Source organism: Salvelinus alpinus, chromosome 5 (genome assembly GCF_045679555.1).
Source record: "Salvelinus alpinus chromosome 5, SLU_Salpinus.1, whole genome shotgun sequence".
NCBI classification, from domain to species: domain Eukaryota; kingdom Metazoa; phylum Chordata; class Actinopteri; order Salmoniformes; family Salmonidae; genus Salvelinus; species Salvelinus alpinus.
This window is the reverse complement of record NC_092090.1, coordinates 99371953-99390627: the sequence shown is the minus strand read 5'-3', so window position 1 is coordinate 99390627 and position 18675 is coordinate 99371953. Positions and strand designations below refer to the sequence as shown.

At 44.5% G+C, this 18675-nt stretch overlaps 1 protein-coding gene across 4 annotated transcripts in view; it reads right to left on the bottom strand.

Moving 5' to 3' along the window:
- LOC139577341 (PDZ domain-containing protein 2-like) overlaps window positions 1-18675 on the bottom strand; it is a 174951-nt gene that overhangs the window by 56295 nt on the left and 99981 nt on the right. For all 4 annotated transcript variants that reach the window (XM_071404382.1, XM_071404383.1, XM_071404384.1 and 1 more), the window contains 3 exons: window positions 17702-17834; window positions 12328-12471; window positions 964-1063 (listed from right to left, as the gene is read on the bottom strand). In XM_071404382.1, coding sequence (XP_071260483.1) covers window positions 964-1063; window positions 12328-12471; window positions 17702-17834 — 377 coding nt within the window. The remainder of the gene's footprint in view (window positions 1-963; window positions 1064-12327; window positions 12472-17701; window positions 17835-18675) is intronic.

Here is an 18675-nt window from a genome sequence, read left to right as displayed (position 1 = left end):
CTCTTTCTCTGTTTCTCTCTCTCCCTCCGTCCGTCACTCTCTCCCTCTCTCTCTCTCTGTTTCTCTCTCTCTCTCCCTCCGTCCGTCTCTCTCTCCCTCTCTCTCTCTCTGTTTCTCTCTCTCTCCCTCCGTCCGTCTCTCTCTCCCTCTCTCTCTCCCTCCGTCCGTCTCTCTCTCTCTCCCTCTCTCTCTCCGTCCGTCTCTCTCTCCCTCTCTCTCTGTTTCTCTCTCTCCCTCCGTCCGTCTCTCTCTCCCTCTCTCTCTCTCTGTTTCTCTCTCTCTCCCTCCGTCCGTCTCTCTCTCCCTCTCTCTCTCTCTGTTTCTCTCTCTCCCTCCGTCCGTCTCTCTCTCCCTCTCTCTTTCTCTGTTTCTCTCTCTCCCTCCGTCCGTCACTCTCTCCCTCTCTCTCTCTCTGTTTCTCTCTCTCTCTCTCCCTCCGTCCGTCTCTCTCTCCCTCTCTCTCTCTCTCTTTCTCTCTCTCTCCCTCCGTCCGTCTCTCTCTCCCTCTCTCTCTCCCTCCGTCCGTCTCTCTCTCTCTCCCTCTCTCTCTCCGTCCGTCTCTCTCTCCCTCTCTCTCTGTTTCTCTCTCTCCCTCCGTCCGTCTCTCTCTCCCTCTCTCTCTCTCTGTTTCTCTCTCTCTCCCTCCGTCCGTCTCTCTCTCCCTCTCTCTCTCCGTCCGTCTCTCTCTCCCTCTGTTTCTCTCTCTCCCTCCGTCCGTCTCTCTCTCCCTCTCTCTCTCCGTCCGTCTCTCTCTCCCTCTCTCTGTTTCTCTCTCTCCCTCCGTCCGTCTCTCTCTCCCTCTCTCTCTCTCTGTTTCTCTCTCTCTCCCTCCGTCCATCACTCTCTCCCTCTGTTTCTCTGTCTTTTTCTTCTCCCTTTCTCCTCTCTCTCTTGTCCCTCTTTATCTCTCTCTCTCTCCCTCCCTCCGTCCATCTCTCTCTCCCTCTCCCCTCTCTAACCTACCTTGTGATCTGTTCCTGAACTTCATGGATGTAGGAGAGCGGCAGGTTCCTTTAGGTCCCTCCATCTGGCCTCGGTCCTCTATCTTCTCCAGATCAGTCAGCTGCAAGAAGGAAACATCCCAGATTAGTGCTGCATATCAAGACGATATGTGAGCCAGGCCAGTCTAGTTCGGTTTGGCACACCAGTGTGACAAGGGTACATGGGAATCCACGAATCAATTCAAGTCCAGGACAGCAGAGAGAGAAAAAATAAAGGTTTGATTATGTTTGGAGAGGAATGGGATGTTTTGGTGGGATTACACACATAATGGCACATGGGTTTTAACAGACAACAGGAGTCATTTTTCTCCTGAAGATTTCTAGAGGTTTACTTTTCTCTGACTGGCCAAACACTTGCTGAGAGACAGAAGAATGTAGTTCACGTCACTGGCTTGAAAAAGTTTTCACACCCTTAGATTTTTTTCCAAATTGTGTTGTGTTACAGCCCAAATTTAAATTTCATAACATTTTGTTTTTTTTTTGGGGGGGGGGGGGCACTGGCCTACACACAATACCCCATAATGTCAAGTTTTACAAATTAATAAAAAATGAAAAGGGGAAAAGTCTTGAGTCAATAGGTGTTCAACCCCTTTGTTATGGTAAGGAGCCTAAATAAGTTCAGGAGTAAAAATGTACTTAACAAATCACATAATAAGTTGCATGGACTCACTCCGTGTGCAACAATAGTGTTTAACATGACTTTTGAATGACTACCTCATCTCTATACCTCACACATACAGATCATTGTATGGTCCCTCAGTAGAGCAGGGAATTTAAAACCCAGATTCAACCACAGAGACCAGGGAGGTTTTCCAATGCCTTGCAAAGAAGGGCACCTATTGGTAGATGGGTGAAAAGGTCAAAAGCGGACGTTAACTATCCATTTGGGTGAAGTTATTAATTACACTTTGGATGGTGTATCAATACACCCAGTCACTACAAAGATACAGGCGTCCTTCTTAACTCAGTTACCGGAGAGGAAGGAAACCGCTCAGGGATTTCACCATGAGGCCAATGGTGCGATAGGAGAAAACTGAGGATGGATCAACAACATTGTAGTTACTCCACAATACTAACCTAAATGACAGAGTGAAAAGAAGGAAGCCTGTACAGAATAAACATATTCCAAAACATGTATCCTGTTTGCAACAAGACACTAAAGTAAAACTGCAAAACATGCATCCAGTTTGCAACAAGACACTAAAGTAGAACTGCAAACAGGGAGGTTTTCCAAAACATGTGACAAAGCAATGCTATATGCAGATATATCGCACAGCTATTTCCTGGTTGCCTAATCTCAGTTTATGTGACAAAAAAAACACAAGTATAGTGTAGAGAATCACTGTAGAATCACTGTTTGAAGCTGAAAGTAAAAGACAAAAAAACTAAATGGGAAGCATAGAAATAGCACACATAGAACAGATACCGCCTCTTAGACTTGCTTTCAATGAGAATGACAGATCTAGTACACTCATTTCTATGTGAATTTTCCCGCTCACCCATGCTGACCAGATCCCTCGTGCACGTGCGTGCGCATGTTAATTTTGTCCACCCACCTCAGACGGGATCAGGACACGTAGGTTGAAATATCAAAACAAACTCTGAACCAACTATATTAGTTTTGTGGACAGGTCGAAAAGCATGAAACATTTGTGCTAATTTAGCTGGCTAGCTTGCAGTTTCTAGCTAATTTGTCCTGGGATATAAATGTTGAGTTGTTATTTTACCTGAAATGCACAAGGTCCTCTACTCTGACAAATCATCCACAGATAAAAGAGTAAATAAAAAGTTACAATAAAAAATATACAGAGTTAGTTTCTAGTTTCTCTCCTAGTTCAGTCTTCTTCTTTTGGCTTTATATGGAGGTCGGCAACCAACTTTAAGGTGCATTACCACCACCAACTGGACTGGAGTCTGGACCTCAATTCATCTTTCAATCACCCACATGGGTATATACTCCTAACAACCAATGAGGAGATGGGAGAGGCGGGATTTGCAGTGGATAAAGCATCACAAATAGAACCAAGTTATATTTTAGCGCCTGGCTACACAGACGCTCGTTGACGTGCGCGAGCAGTGTGGGTGCAATGACTGAATAACATGTAAACATTTATTTTGCAATATGACGCACGCGAGCGGTATGGTCAGCATGTTAGACTTGCTTTCAATGAGAGGTCCCCAAAAAAAGTGACATATTTATCCTGATTACAAAAGTGTTATGTTTGAGGCAAATCCAATACATCACATTACTGAGTACCACTCTCCATATTTTCAAGCATAGTGGTGGCTGCATCATGTTATTGGGTTAAGATGGTCATAATCATTTAGCTATATACAGTACCAGTACAGTACCAGTCAAAAGTTTGGACATACCTACTCATTCAAGGGTTTTTCTTTATTTTTACTATTTTCTACATTGTAGAAAAATAGTGAAGACATCAAAACTATGACATAACACATATGGAATAATTTAGTAACAAAAAAAGTGTTAAACAAATCAAAATATATTTTACATTTGAGATTCTTCAAAGCAGCCACCCTTTGCAATGACGACAGCTTTGCACAATGTGCAGTTGAAATCGGAAGTTTACATACACTTTAGCCAAAAACATTTAAACTCAGTTTTTCAAAATTCCTGTCATTTAATCCGAGTAAAAATTCCCTGTCTTAGGTCAGTTAGGATCACCACTCGATTTTAAGGATGTGAAATGCCAGAATAATAGTAGAGAGAATTATTTATTTCAGCTTTTATTTCATTCATCACATTCACAGTGGGTCACAAGTTTACATACACTCAATTAGTATTTGGTAGCGTTGCCTTTAAATTGTTTAACTTGGGTCAAACGTTTCAGGTAGCCTTCCACAAGCTTCCCACAATAACTTCGGTGAATTTTGGCCCATTCCTCCTGACAGAGCTGGTGTAACTGAGTCAGGTTTGTAGGCCTCCTTGCTCGCACACACTTTTTCAGTTCTGCCCACACATTTTCTCTGGGATTGAGGTCAGGGCTTTTTGATGGCCACTCCAATACGTTGACTTTGTTGTCCTTAAGCCATTTTGCCACAACTTTGGAAGTATGCTTGGGGTCATTGTCCATTTGGAAGACCCATTTGCAACCCTTCTTTAACTTCCTGACTGATGTCTTGAGATGTTGCTTCAATATATCCACAAAATTTCCCCTGCCTCATGATGCCATCTATTTTGTGAAGTACACCAGGCCCTCCTGCAGCAAAGCACCCCCACAACATGATGCTGCCACCCACGTGCTTCACAGTTGGGATGGTGTTCTTCGGCTTGCAAGCATCCCCCCTTTTCCTCCAAAACATAACGATGGTCATTATGGCCAAACAGTTCTATTTGTGTTTCATTAGACCAGAGGACATTTCTCCAAAAAGTACGATCTTTGTCCCCATGTGCATTTGCAAAGCGTAGTCTGGCTTTTTTTATGGTGGTTTTGAATCAGTGGCTTCTTTCTTGCTTAACGGCCTCTCAGGTTATGTCGATATAGGACTCGTTTTACTGTGGATATAGATACTTTTGTACCTGTTTCCTCCAGCATCTTCACAAGGTCCTTTGATGTTGTTCTGGGATTGATCTGCACTTTTTGCACCAAAGTACATTCATCTCTAGGAGGCAGAATGCGTCTCCTTCCTGAGCGGTATGACAGCTGCGTGGTCCCATGGTGTTTATACTTGCGTACTATTGTTTGTACAGATGAACGTGGTACCTTCAGGCATTTGGAAATTGCTCCCAAGGATGAATCATACTTGTGGAGGTCTACAATTCTTTTTCTGAGGTCTTGGCTGATTTCCCCATGATGTCAAGCAAAGAGGCACTGAGTTTGAAGGTAGGCCTTGAAATACATCCACAGGTACACCTCCAATTGACTCAAATTATGTCAATTAGCCTATCAGAAGCTTCTAAAGCCATGACATGATTTTCTGGGATATTTCCAAGCTGTTTAAAGGCACAGTCAACTTGGTGTATGTAAACTTCTGACCCACTTGAATTGTGAATTATAGTGAATTATAAGTGAAATAATCTGTCTATAAACAATTGTTGGAAAAATGAATTGTTTCATCCACAAAGTAGATGTCCTAACCGACTTGCCAAAACTATAGTTTGTTAACAAGACATTTGTGGAGTGATTGAAAAACGAGTTTTAATGACTCCATCCTAAGTGTATGTAAACTTCCGACTTCACCTGTAAATAGTCCGGGTGGCCATTTGATTAATTGTTCAGCAGTTTTATATTCTTGACACCGATGTGAGAATGCTTTTCATTGACTACAGCTCAGCGTTCAACACCATAGTGCCCAATAAGCTCATCACAAAGCTCAGGCTTGGGCCCGTAGATCCTCAAAAAGTTCTACAGCGGCACCATCGAGAGCATCCTGACTGGTTGCATCACCGCCTGGTACGGCAACTGCTTGGCCTCCGACCGCAAGGCGCTACAGAGAGTAGTGCGGACGGCCCAGTACATCACTGGGGCCAAGCTTCCTGCCATCCAGGACCTCTATACCAGGCGGTGTCAGAGGAAGGCCCAAAAAATTGTCAAAGACTCCAGTCGCCCAAGTCATAGACTGTTTTCTCTGTTACAAGCGGTACCGGAGCGCCAAGTCTAGGTCCAAAAGGCTTCTTAACAGCTTCTACCCCCAAGCCATAAGACTGCTGAACAGCTAATCAAATGGCTACCCAGACTATTTGCATTGCCCCCCCCCCCCCAACACAATTAGACCCAACCAAACCATGAGAAAACAAAATTAAAATCACTTAACAACTTGGAAAGAATTAACAGAAAAACTGAGCAAACTAGAATGCTATTTGGCTGCCATAAGCAGACCAGGCTCTCAAGAGAAGACAGACTATGTACAGACTCAGTGAGCATAGCCTTGCTATTGAGAAAGGCCGCTAAAGACAGACCTGGCTCTCAAGAGAAGACAGGCTATGTGCACACTGCCCACAAAATGAGGTGGAAACTGAGCTGCACTTCCTAACTTCCTGCCAAATGTATGACCATATTAGAGACATATATTTCCCTCAGATCACACAGACCCACAAAGAATTAGAAAACAATCCCATTTTTGATAAACTCCCATATCTACTGGGTGAAATACCACAGTGTGACATCACAGCAGCAAGATGTGTGACCTGTTGCCACAAGAAAAGGGCAACCAGTGAAGAACAAACACCATTGTAAATACAACCCATATTTATGCTTATTTATTTTCCCTTTTGTACTTTAACCATTTGTACATCGCTACAACACTGTATACAGACATAATTTGACATTTGAAATGTCTTTATTCTTTTGGAACTTCTGTGAGTGTAATGTTTACTGTTCATTTTTATTGTTTATTTCACCTTTGTTTATTATCTACTTCACTTGCTTTGGCAATGTTAACATATGTTTCCCATGCCAATAAAGCCTTTGAATTGAATTGAGAGAGGGGAGAGAGAGGGAGGGGAGAGAGATCCGTAAGAGGACAGGACGTGACATAATACAGGCTAGGAGGTTAACCAGAGGTCAAATACAAATACTGTAGAAGTGATTACTTTGAGTGAGTGAGTGAGTGTGTGTGTGTGAGTGTGAGTGTGAGTGTGAGTGTGTGTGTGTGTGTGTGTGTGTGTGTGTGTGTGTGTGTGTGTGTGTGTGGTGAAGTGTGCAGGGAGAGCGGCCTGCTAGCCTCCTGGAAGCCACACGACGTCTAGGCATATATAAGACACGACCATGCAGCATTTCTGGACTGAACTAACTGTATAACTCTCTCTCTCTGGCCTTACCCTCTCTCCTTCCTCTCTCTCTGGCCTTATCCTCTCCCCTTCCTCTCTCTCTGGCCTCACCCTCTCTCCTTCCTCTCTCTCTGGTCTTACCCTCTCTCCTTCCTCTCTCTCTGGCCTCACCCTCTCTCCTTCCTCTCTCTCTGGCCTTACCCTCTCCCCTTCCTCTCTCTCTGGCCTACCCTCTCTCCTTCCTCTCTCTCTGGCCTTACCCTCTCTCCTTCCTCTCTCTCTGGCCTTACCCTCTCTCCTTCCTCTCTCTCTGGCCTTACCCTCTCTCCTTCCTCTCTCTCCCTCCATACTTGTGTCCCTGTCCTTCTCTCTTCTCTCTTCCTCCATACTTGTCTCCCTGGCCCTGTCTCTCCCTCTTCCTCCATACTTGTATCCCTGCCCCTCTCTCTTCTCTCTCCCTCCATACTTGTGTCCCTGTCATGATGAAACACTTATGTGACTGACATGGTAGACAACTACCATCCCCTCCATTGGTGACTCTTCTTCTTCTCCTATTTTTCTATTTTCCTCATCTCCCCCTCCTCTCCTCTCCTCTCATCTCCTCTCCTCTCTCCTCCTCATCCTCCTCTCCTTCTCTCCTCTCCATTGGAATCAGTCCAGCCACCGTGTCAAATTTATTCTATCTCCTCCTCCTCCTCCTCTCCTTCTCTCCTCTCCATTGGAATCAGTCCAGCCACTGTGTAAACTCACTCTATCTCTTCCTCCTCCTCCTCTCTCCTCCTCTCCTCCATTGGAAACCACCGTGCCACCGTGCCAAATTTATTCTATCTCCTCCTCTCCTTCTCCCTCCTCTCATCCTCTCCTTCTACCCTCCTTCTCCTCCTCTCCTCCAGTGGAATCAGTCCAGCCACCGTGTTAAACTCTCTCTCTCCCCTCCTCCATCTCAACTGTGATTAAGAGTGCCACTAAGATACTTACTAACCAGGTCAAGGTGGCTGTATTCTCCCCATCTGCCTGTCAACATGATGCTAATAGAATTAGCTATGATTCAGGTTGTTCTAGAATAATCTCTACATATTTTGAAGACAATTCCAATGAAAAAAAGCGTTGGCAAAATCCCCGGTGAAGAGATTCCAAATTCACAATTCAAACCAAAATTTTACAATTCCTCATCGCCGTAATCGCCAACATAAAAATACACCCAGTCAATGAACTGTGTATCATCTTGCAGTGGAAGACGAGATCATGTTGTGTGTATTGCACCACCTAGTGGCAGCATGTTCACGGAGAACAGTAACGGAACAGTTCTGTATGTATCCTTAAAATTATTTAACACAGTTTTAATATCAGCTCCTCATGAACAACGGTGTCTGATAACGTGTCTGATAACATGTGTGATAATGTGTCTGATAATGTGTCTGAAAATGTGTGTGATAATGATTGTGATAACGTGTATGATAATGGTTGTGATAACATGTGTGACAATGTGTGTGATAATGTGTGTGATAATGTGCGTGGTAATGTGCGTGATAATGTGTCTGATAATGTGTGTGACAATGTGTGTGATAATGTGTGTGATAACGTGCCTGATAACATGTGTGATAATGTGTGTGATAATGTGTCTGATAATGCGTGTGATAATGGTTGTGATAACGTGTGTGATAATGTGTCTGATAATGTGTGTGATAGTGTGTCTCATAATGTGTATGATAATGGTTGTGATAATGTGTGTGATAATGTGTGCGATGTGTGTGATAATGGGTCTGATAATGTGTGTGATAACGTGTCTGATAATGTGTGTGATAACGTGTCTGATAATGTGTGTGATAACGTGTCCGATAATGTGTGTGATAACGTGTCCGATAATGTGTGTGATAACGTGTGTGATAATGTGTGTGATAACGTGTCTGATAATGTGTGTGATAACGTGTCCGATAATGTGTGTGATAATGTGTACGATAATGTGTACGATAACGGGTCTGATAACGTGTGTGATAATGTGTGTGATAATGTGTCTGATAATGTGTACAATAACGGGTCTGATAATGTGTGTGATAGTATGTCTCATAATGTGCGTGATAATGTGTCTGTCTGTTGAAGGAGTTGACAGAGTTCCTGTGCAGAGTATCTCATGGTTTAAATATGGTACTGATGTGATTAAGTGTTGATCAGGGAGTTGTTGCTGTCAGAGCGTTTGAAGAGTTTTCTCCCGGCTGACTTGTTGTCATAACGATGGACTGCCTGGGGGGTTTTGACAAACCCCCTCAACACCTTCTTTCCCACATCTCCAAGAGGCGCCGGCGTGACAGTCACAGATGTGCAGTGGTTGTGTGTGTGTCGGTGTGTGTGTTTTTCACTCTCGACAGTTTCCCGTGTGTATCAAGAATGGTCCACCACCCAAAAGACAACTTGTCCAGCCAAATTGACACGACTGTGGGAAGCATTGGAGTTAACATGGTGCCAGCATCCCTGTGGAACGCTTTCAACACCTTGCCCTGACGAATTGAGGCTGTTCTGAGGGGAAAAGGGGGAGGGGGGGGGGGTTGAAACTCCATATTAGGAAGGTGTTCCTAATGTTTCGTACACTCAGTGTAGATTGTATAATAGAAAATAGAAATAGATCAAATAGATTGTATTTTCAAACAGCAACTATCAGGAAATAACACTGATCAAATTGTGTCACACATTTACAGTGTTAGTTTCATCAGCTGTTGTACAATATGATATAAAACACAGGAAAAAACAGAATTTTGACTGCATTGGGCCTTTATATCATATCATTTCCAAACCCACCAGAAACCCACTCCAGAGTCCTAGCAGCGTAGCACTCAGCCTCCACGGGAGAGCGGTTTGTAAAATCGCTCGGAACAACAGACTACTCAGTGACTGGATAGACCAAGGGAGTGTCTATGGTCACCAGAGTGCCTTCGTGAAAACACAAAACAACCTCTGAGAATGAGTGGCTGGTTCCAAACCAGTGGGATGCTGCTGGGGGATTAGTGGTGGATTTGGACTCTACTGAAAACAACCGAAAACATAGGTCTTCCGTGAGGAACGAGTCTATTTTAAACTGTTTTCATACAGTAGTGATTCATAGGAGGGAGGGGAGACAGAGCGGGGGGGAGAGAGAGAGGGAGGAGCGAGAAAGAGAGGAGAGAGGAGGGAGAGAGAGAGAGAGAGAAAGAGAGACAGAGAGACAGACAGAGAGACAGAGAGAGAGAGAGAGAGAGAGAGAGAGAGAGAGAGAGAGAGAGAGAGAGAGAGAGAGAGAGAGAGAGAGAGAGAGAGAGAGAGAGAGAGAGAGAGAGAGAGAGAGAGAGAGAGAGAGAGAGACAGAGAGAGAGAGAGAGACAGAGAGAGAGAGAGACAGAGAGAGACAGAGAGAGAGAGAGAGACAGAGAGAGAGACAGAGAGAGAGACAGAGATAGAGACAGAGAGAGAGACAGAGAGAGAGAGAGAGAGAGAGACAGAGAGAGAGAGAGAGAGAGAGAGAGAGAGAGAGAGACAGAGAGAGACAGAGAGAGAAAGAGAGAGAGAGAGAGAGACAGAGAGAGACAGAGAGAGACAGAGAGAGACAGAGAGAGACAGAGAGAGACAGAGACAGAGAGAGAGAGAGAGAGAGAGAGAGAGAGAGAGACAGAGAGACAGAGAGAGAGAGTACTGTTCTGTAGAATTCAGAAGAAGCTCCATCCTGTCAACAGGCAGGTGACCCTGTTGAAGCCAGCACGCTATATATGACCACCCATCCTTGGGATAAAGTACACGTTAAGCCCTGCCCTCTGGCCCCCTGCCCCTGGCGCCTGGCCCTCTGGCCCCCTACCCCTGGCCCCCTGGCCCCCTGCCCTCTGGCCCTCTGGCCCTCTGGCCCCCTGGCGCCTGGCCCTCTGGCCCCTTGCCCTCTGGCCCCCTACCCCTGGCCCCCTGCCCTCTGGCCCTCTGGCCCTCTGGCCCCCTGCCCCTGGCGCCTGGCCCTCTGGCCCCTTGCCCTCTGGCCCCCTGCCCTCTGGCCCCCTGCCCCTGGCCCTCTGGCCCCCTGCCCTCTGCCCCTCTGGCCCCTGGCGCCTGTCCCCTGGCCCGTTTAAAGCACAGAGCTAACACAGAGTGACCCCATCACTGCTTTAGGGACTAGTGTGGGCAGCACGAGGGGGAGGATAGCGAGCTAACTTCTTACAGCGGGTGAAAATGAATTATTTCTCAGCTGATCCCGATGATAGACAAGGCCGATCCCGATGATAGACAAGGCCGATCCCGATGATAGACAAGGCCGATCCCGATGATAGACAAGGCCGATCCCGATGATAGACAAGGCCGATCCCGATGATAGACAAGGCCGATCCCGATGATAGACAAGGCCGATCCCGATGATAGACAAGGCCGATCCCGATGATAGACAAGGCCGATCCCGATGATAGACAAGGCCGATCCCGATGATAGACAAGGCCGATCCCGATGATAGACAAGGCCGATCCCGATGATAGACAAGGCTGATCAATGAGAGGAGTGGAACTAGTTCTGAATGTCATCACTCACAAGCATCTCGTTCCAGGGGGCAGAAAAACAGATGATGAACCTGATAGAATTGGGTACACACCCTGTACACACCCAGTACACACCCTGTACACACCCTGTACACACCCTGTACACACCTAGTACACACCCTGTACACACCCAGTACACACCCTGTACACACCCTGTACACACCCTGTACACACCCTGTACACACCCTGTACACACCCTGTACACACCCTGTACACACCTAGTACACACCCTGTACACACCCTGTACACACCCAGTACACACCCTGTACACACCCTGTACACACTCTGTGTACACACCCAGCACACACACACACACACACACACACACACACACACACACACACACACACACACTACACACACACAGTACACACACACACACAACACACCCAGTACACACCCAGTACACACCCAGTACACACTCATTACACACACAGTACACACACAGTACACACCCAGTACACACCCAGTACACACCCATTACACACTCAGTACACACACATTACACACCCAGTACACACCCAGTACAGACACACAGTACAGACACCCAGTACAGACACCCAGTACAGACACCCAGTACAGACACACAGTACAGACACCCAGTACAGACACACAGTACAGACACCCAGTACAGACACCCAGTACAGACACCCAGTACAGACACCCAGTACAGACACACAGTACAGACACACAGTACAGACACCCAGTACAGACACACAGTACAGACACCCAGTACAGACACACAGTACAGACACACAGTACAGACACACAGTGCAGACACACAGTGCAGACACACAGTACAGACACACAGTACAGACACACAGTACAGACACACAGTACAGACACACAGTACAGACACACAGTACAGACACACAGTACAGACACACAGTACAGACACACAGATACCCTACGCTCCAGCCCAGTGCCCTCGCACACATCCGACGGTTGTCCCATTTGTCTGTTGGCTTCAGTTGGTGTGAGATGGAGACACCGGGTGAACGCTTGGACAGCAGCAGGGCTAACAAAACAGACAACACTTCTCCCCAGACACACATACCGTAGTGGGCAGAGAGAGGCTCAGGCTGCTGGAGGGCAGGCCAGGACGAGGTTCCGTGTTGCTGCTAGGAGAAGGAGAGGAGGTACTGACCAGGTCTGGCAGGCTGGTGGACGGGTAACGGTGGAAATCCACCTCCGACTCCTCCTGGATGAACCAGAAGAGAGAACAGTGGAGAGGCGTGAGAGGGTGTGTGTGTGTGTGTGTGTGTGTTCTTCAGATCTACTTTGTCTTCATGAAGGACTTCCCCTGTATCCCTGTCCACCCCTGTCCATCCCTAGCCATCCCTGTCCACCTCTAGCCATCCCTGTCCACCTCTAGCCATCCCTGTCCACCTCTAGCCATCCCTGTCCACCTCTAGCCATCCCTGTCCACCCCTGTCCACCTCTGACTATGACGAATAGGAGAAGCACAAGTCCAGCAGATAGAGGTGTGTGTCTAGGAGAGAGGGAGGAAAATAGTGTTCGGTGTGATTATTATTAACTTTATTTCCAAAAGCCAGCCTGCATTTCCCTACTACAACCCTTCTACTAACACACTACAACCCTTCTAGTAACACACTAAACCCTTCTACTAACACACTAAACCCTTCTACTAACACACTAAACCCTTCTACTAACACACTAAACCCTTCCGCTAACACACTACAACCCTTCTGCTAACACACTGCAACCCTTCTACTAACACACTAAACCCTTCTATTAACACACTAAACCCATCCACTAACACACTACAACCCTTCTACTAACACACTACACCCCTTCTAGTAGCACACTGAACCCTTCTGCTAACACACTACAGCCCTTCTACTAACACACTAAACCCTTCTACTAACACACTAAACCCTTCTACTAACACACTAAACCCTTCTACTAACACACTAAACCCTTCTACTAACACACTACGACCCTTCTACTAACACACTACGACCCTTCTACTAACACACTCCAACCCTTCTAGTAACACACTACAACCCTTCTACTAACACACTAAACCCTTCTACTAACACACCACAACCCCTCCACTAACACACTACAACCCTTCTACTAACACACTACGACCCTTCTACTAACACACTACAACCCTTCTAGTAACACACTAAACCCTTCTACTAACACACTAAACCCTTCCACTAACACACTACAACCCCTCCACTAACACACTACAACCCTTCTACTAACACACTACGACCCTTCTACTAACACACTACAACCCTTCTACTAACACACTACAACCCTTCTACTAACACACTACGACCCTTCTACTAACACACTACAACCCCTCCACTAACACACTACGACCCTTCTACTAACACACTACGACCCTTCTACTAACACACTAAACCCTTCCACTAACACACTTCTACTAACACACTACAACCCTTCTACTAACACACTACGACCCTTCTACTAACACACTACAACCCTTCTACTAACACACTACGACCCTTCTACTAACACACTACAACCCCTCCACTAACACACTAAACCCTTCTACTAACACACTACGACCCTTCTACTAACACACTAAACCCTTCTAGTAACACACTAAACCCTTCTAACACACTAAACCCTTCTACTAACACACTACAACCCTTCTACTAACACACTACGACAATTCCACTAACACACTACGACCCTTCTACTAACACACTACAACCCTTCTACTAACACACTACAACCCTTCTAGTAACACACCACGACCCTTCTACTAACACACTACAACCCTTCTACTAACACACTAAACCCTTCTACTAACACACTAAACCCTTCTACTAACACACTAAACCCTTCTACTAACACACTAAACCCTTCCACTAACACACTAAACCCTTCTACTAACACACTAAACCCTTCTAGTAACACACTAAACCCTTCTAACACACTAAACCCTTCTACTAACACACTACAACCCTTCTACTAACACACTAAACCCTTCTAGTAACACACTAAACCCTTCTACTAACACACTACAACCCTTCTACTAACACACTACGACAATTCCACTAACACACTACGACCCTTCTACTAACACACTACAACCCTTCTACTAACACACTACAACCCTTCTACTAACACAGTACAACCCTTCTACTAACACACTAAACCCTTCTACTAACACACTAAACCCTTCTACTAACACACTAAACCCTTCTACTAACACACTAAACCCTTCCACTAACACACTAAACCCTTCCACTAACACACTAAACCCTTCTACTAACACACTAAACCCTTCCACTTCTGCTTTTGTCCACATTGATAATCTCGGTGACACTTTACTTGACATCCAGGGTTATAACCTGTCATAATATGTCATAACAGCTGACATAACTTGTCATAACCTGTTATAATATGATCATAACACTGTAATGAAACATATTTACAGCTGTTGTGACATATATGCGTTATTTTATGGCTGGTTATGACACCTACATAAGAATGTCAAAACCACATCGTTCTTTTTTGCATGCCAAGAAGTTTCGTTTCATTTGAAAGTTTGTTGTTTGTTGTAATACATTTTTTACAGTCATGTTTTTTGTAATCATATTTTAAATAACCTGTAGGAAAAAAACACTTTAAGACACTGTCATGAAGCATTATGACCATCATAATCATATGAGACAGATAGGCCAATCACGTACATGACCTTATATCAGTCATCGGTCACAAAGAGGGTGTCTTGTCCTGCTCCCCACTAAACTAGCTAGCCATTTCACATCGGTTACACTTGTCATCGGCATAGACCCTGGAGATTGTTATGGGTTTAAAACATGGAAGAAAGCTAAGGCACAAGTCTGCTTTCCAACAGACAAATGGACTTGCTTGCCAAGGAGACGTTGAATGATCCTGAGTGGCCTAGTTACAGTTTGGCTGGAAAATCTATTACAATACCATGAAAATTGCTGTCCAACAATGAGCAACAACCAATTTGACAAAGCTTGAAGAATAAAAAAAATTAAATAATGTGCAAATATTTTACAATCTAGGTATGTAAAGATCTTAGAGACTCACAGCTGTAATCGCTGCCAACGGGGATTATAACATGTATTGACTCAGGGGTTGAATACCTCTGATATTTTAGTGTTTAAAAATGTTTTTATAATTTAATGTTAGAACTTTTCTTCCACTTTGACATTAAATAGTATTTTCTGTAGATTGTTGACACACAAAAAAGACAATTAAATCCATTTTAATCCCACTTTGTAACACAACAAAATGTGGAAAAGGTCAAGGTGTGTGAATACTTTCTGGAGACGTTGTACGAAGAAGCTGTAAGTGTGTGTGTGTGTGTGTGTGTGTGTGTGTGTGTGTGTGTGTGTGTGTGTGTGTGTGTGTGTGTGTGTGTGTGTGTGTGTGTCTGTCTGTCTACAAGTTTTACTATACTTGTGAGTACCAGCAGTACTCACAAGAACAGCTGAACCGACTAAAATTCAGAGAAATTAGGACATTTTGCCGGCCATTTTAGGTTTATGGGTTAGGTTTAGGTTTACTGTTAAAATTAGGTTTAGGTTTAGGGTTAGGTTTATGGTTAGGTTTAGGGTTAGGAAAATAAGACTGTTGGTCCCTAAAAAGTCCTCACCGAATATAATAAGACATAGTTGTGATTGTGTCCTACTCACTGAGTATAATAAGACATAGTTGTGATTGTGCCCTACTCACTGAGTATAATAAGACATAGTTGTGATTGTGTCCTACTCACCGAGTATAATAAGACATAGCTGTGATTGTGTCCTACTCACCGAGTATAATAAGACATAGTTGTGATTGTGTCCTACTCACCGAGTATAATAAGACATAGCTGTGATTGTGTCCTACTCACCGAGTATAATAAGACATAGTTGTGATTGTGTCCTACTCACCGAGTATAATAAGACATAGTTGTGATTGTGTCCTACTCACTGAGTATAATAAGACATAGTTGTGATTGTGTCCTACTCACCGAGTATAATAAGACATAGTTGTGATTGTGTCCTACTCACCGAGTATAATAAGACATAGCTGTGATTGTGTCCTACTCACCGAGTATAATAAGACATAGCTGTGATTGTGTCCTACTCACCGAGTATAATAAGACATAGCTGTGATTGTGTCCTACTCACCGAGTATAATAAGACATAGTTGTGATTGTGTCCTACTCACCGAGTATAATAAGACATAGTTGTGATTGTGTCCTACTCACCGAGTATAATAAGACATAGTTGTGATTGTGTCCTACTCACCGAGTATAATAAGACATAGTTGTGATTGTGCCCTACTCACCGAGTATAATAAGACATAGTTGTGATTGTGTCCTACTCACCGAGTATAATAAGACATAGCTGTGATTGTGTCCTACTCACCGAGCATAATAAGACATAGTTGTGATTGTGTCCTACTCACCGAGTATAATAAGACATAGCTGTGATTGTGTCCTACTCACCGAGTATAATAAGACATAGCTGTGATTGTGTCCTACTCACCGAGTATAATAAGACATAGCTGTGATTGTGTCCTACTCACCGAGTAATAAGACATAGTTGTGATTGTGTCCTACTCACCGAGTATAATAAGACATAGCTGTGATTGTGTCCTACTCACCGAGTATAATAAGACATAGTTGTGATTGTGCCCTACTCACCGAGATAATAACATAGTTGTGATTGTGTCCTACTCACCGAGTATAATAAGACATAGCTGTGATTGTGTCCTACTCACCGAGTATAATAAGACATAGTTGTGATTGTGTCCTACTCACCGAGTATAATAAGACATAGTTGTGATTGTGTCCTACTCACCGAGTATAATAAGACATAGCTGTGATTGTGTCCTACTCACCGAGTATAATAAGACATAGTTGTGATTGTGCCCTACTCACCGAGTATAATAAGACATAGTTGTGATTGTGTCCTACTCACCGAGTATAATAAGACATAGTTGTGATTGTGCCCTACTCACCGAGTATAATAAGACATAGTTGTGATTGTGTCCTACTCACCGAGTATAATAAGACATAGCTGTGATTGTGTCCTACTCACCGAGTATAATAAGACATAGTTGTGATTGTGCCCTACTCACCGAGTATAATAAGACATAGTTGTGATTGTGTCCTACTCACCGAGTATAATAAGACATAGCTGTGATTGTGTCCTACTCACCGAGTATAATAAGACACAGCTGTGATTGTGTCCTACTCACCGAGTATAATAAGACATAGCTGTGATTGTGTCCTACTCACCGAGTATAATAAGACATAGCTGTGATTGTGTCCTACTCACCGAGTATAATAAGACATAGCTGTGATTGTGTCCTACTCACCGAGTATAATAAGACATAGTTGTGATTGTGTCCTACTCACCGAGTATAATAAGACATAGCTGTGATTGTGTCCTACTCACCCTGCTAGCAACCACCAGTTGTACCAGTCCAGCGGAGGAGCGGAGGACGGCTACAGCCTCCGAATGAGACAGACCAACCAGAGACTGACCGTTGATCATCAACAGCTCATCACCAGCCTTCAGGCGCCCGTCCCTAACACACACACACACACACACACACACACACACACACACACACACACACACACACACACACACACACACACACACACACACACACACACACACACACACACACACACACACACACACACACACACACACACACACACACACACACACACGTTTATATATTTTTTTATACTTTAATCGAATCCACAAATCATTACATTTACAAAAGCATTTAAACATACAAAACACAAGGTCGATTGATGGGTTGGCTATTGGCCCTCCAGCACCACTATCCAGCAGCATCTGGTCTCCCATCCAATGACTGACCAGGACCAACCCTGCTTAGCTTCAGAAACAAGCCCGCGGTGGGATGCCGGGTGGTAATGCTGCTGGGTTGAACTCAAATAGTGACTGTGTTTATAAGTGTTTTGTAACTGACTGATGGAATGATCTCCTTCTGAAAGACTCATAAACATCAACCTCTTGAACACTTCAGGTCTAATATATTACAGCTTGCCTTGATATCCTCCCTATTCACACAGCAGACCAGCTGTGTGTCCCTAAAGTGATATCCTTCCTATTCACACAGCAGACCAGCTGTGTGTCCCTAAAGTGATATCCTACCTATTCACACAGCAGACCAGCTGTGTGTCCCTAAAGTGATATCCTCCATATTCACACAGCAGACCAGCTGTGTGTCTCTAAAGTGATATCCTCCATATTCACACAGCAGACCAGCTGTGTGTCCCTAAAGTGATATCCTCCCTTTTCACACAGCAGACCAGCTGTGTGTCCCTAAAGTGATATCCTCCCTATTCACACAGCAGACCAGCTGTGTGTCCCTAAAGTGATATCCTCCCTAT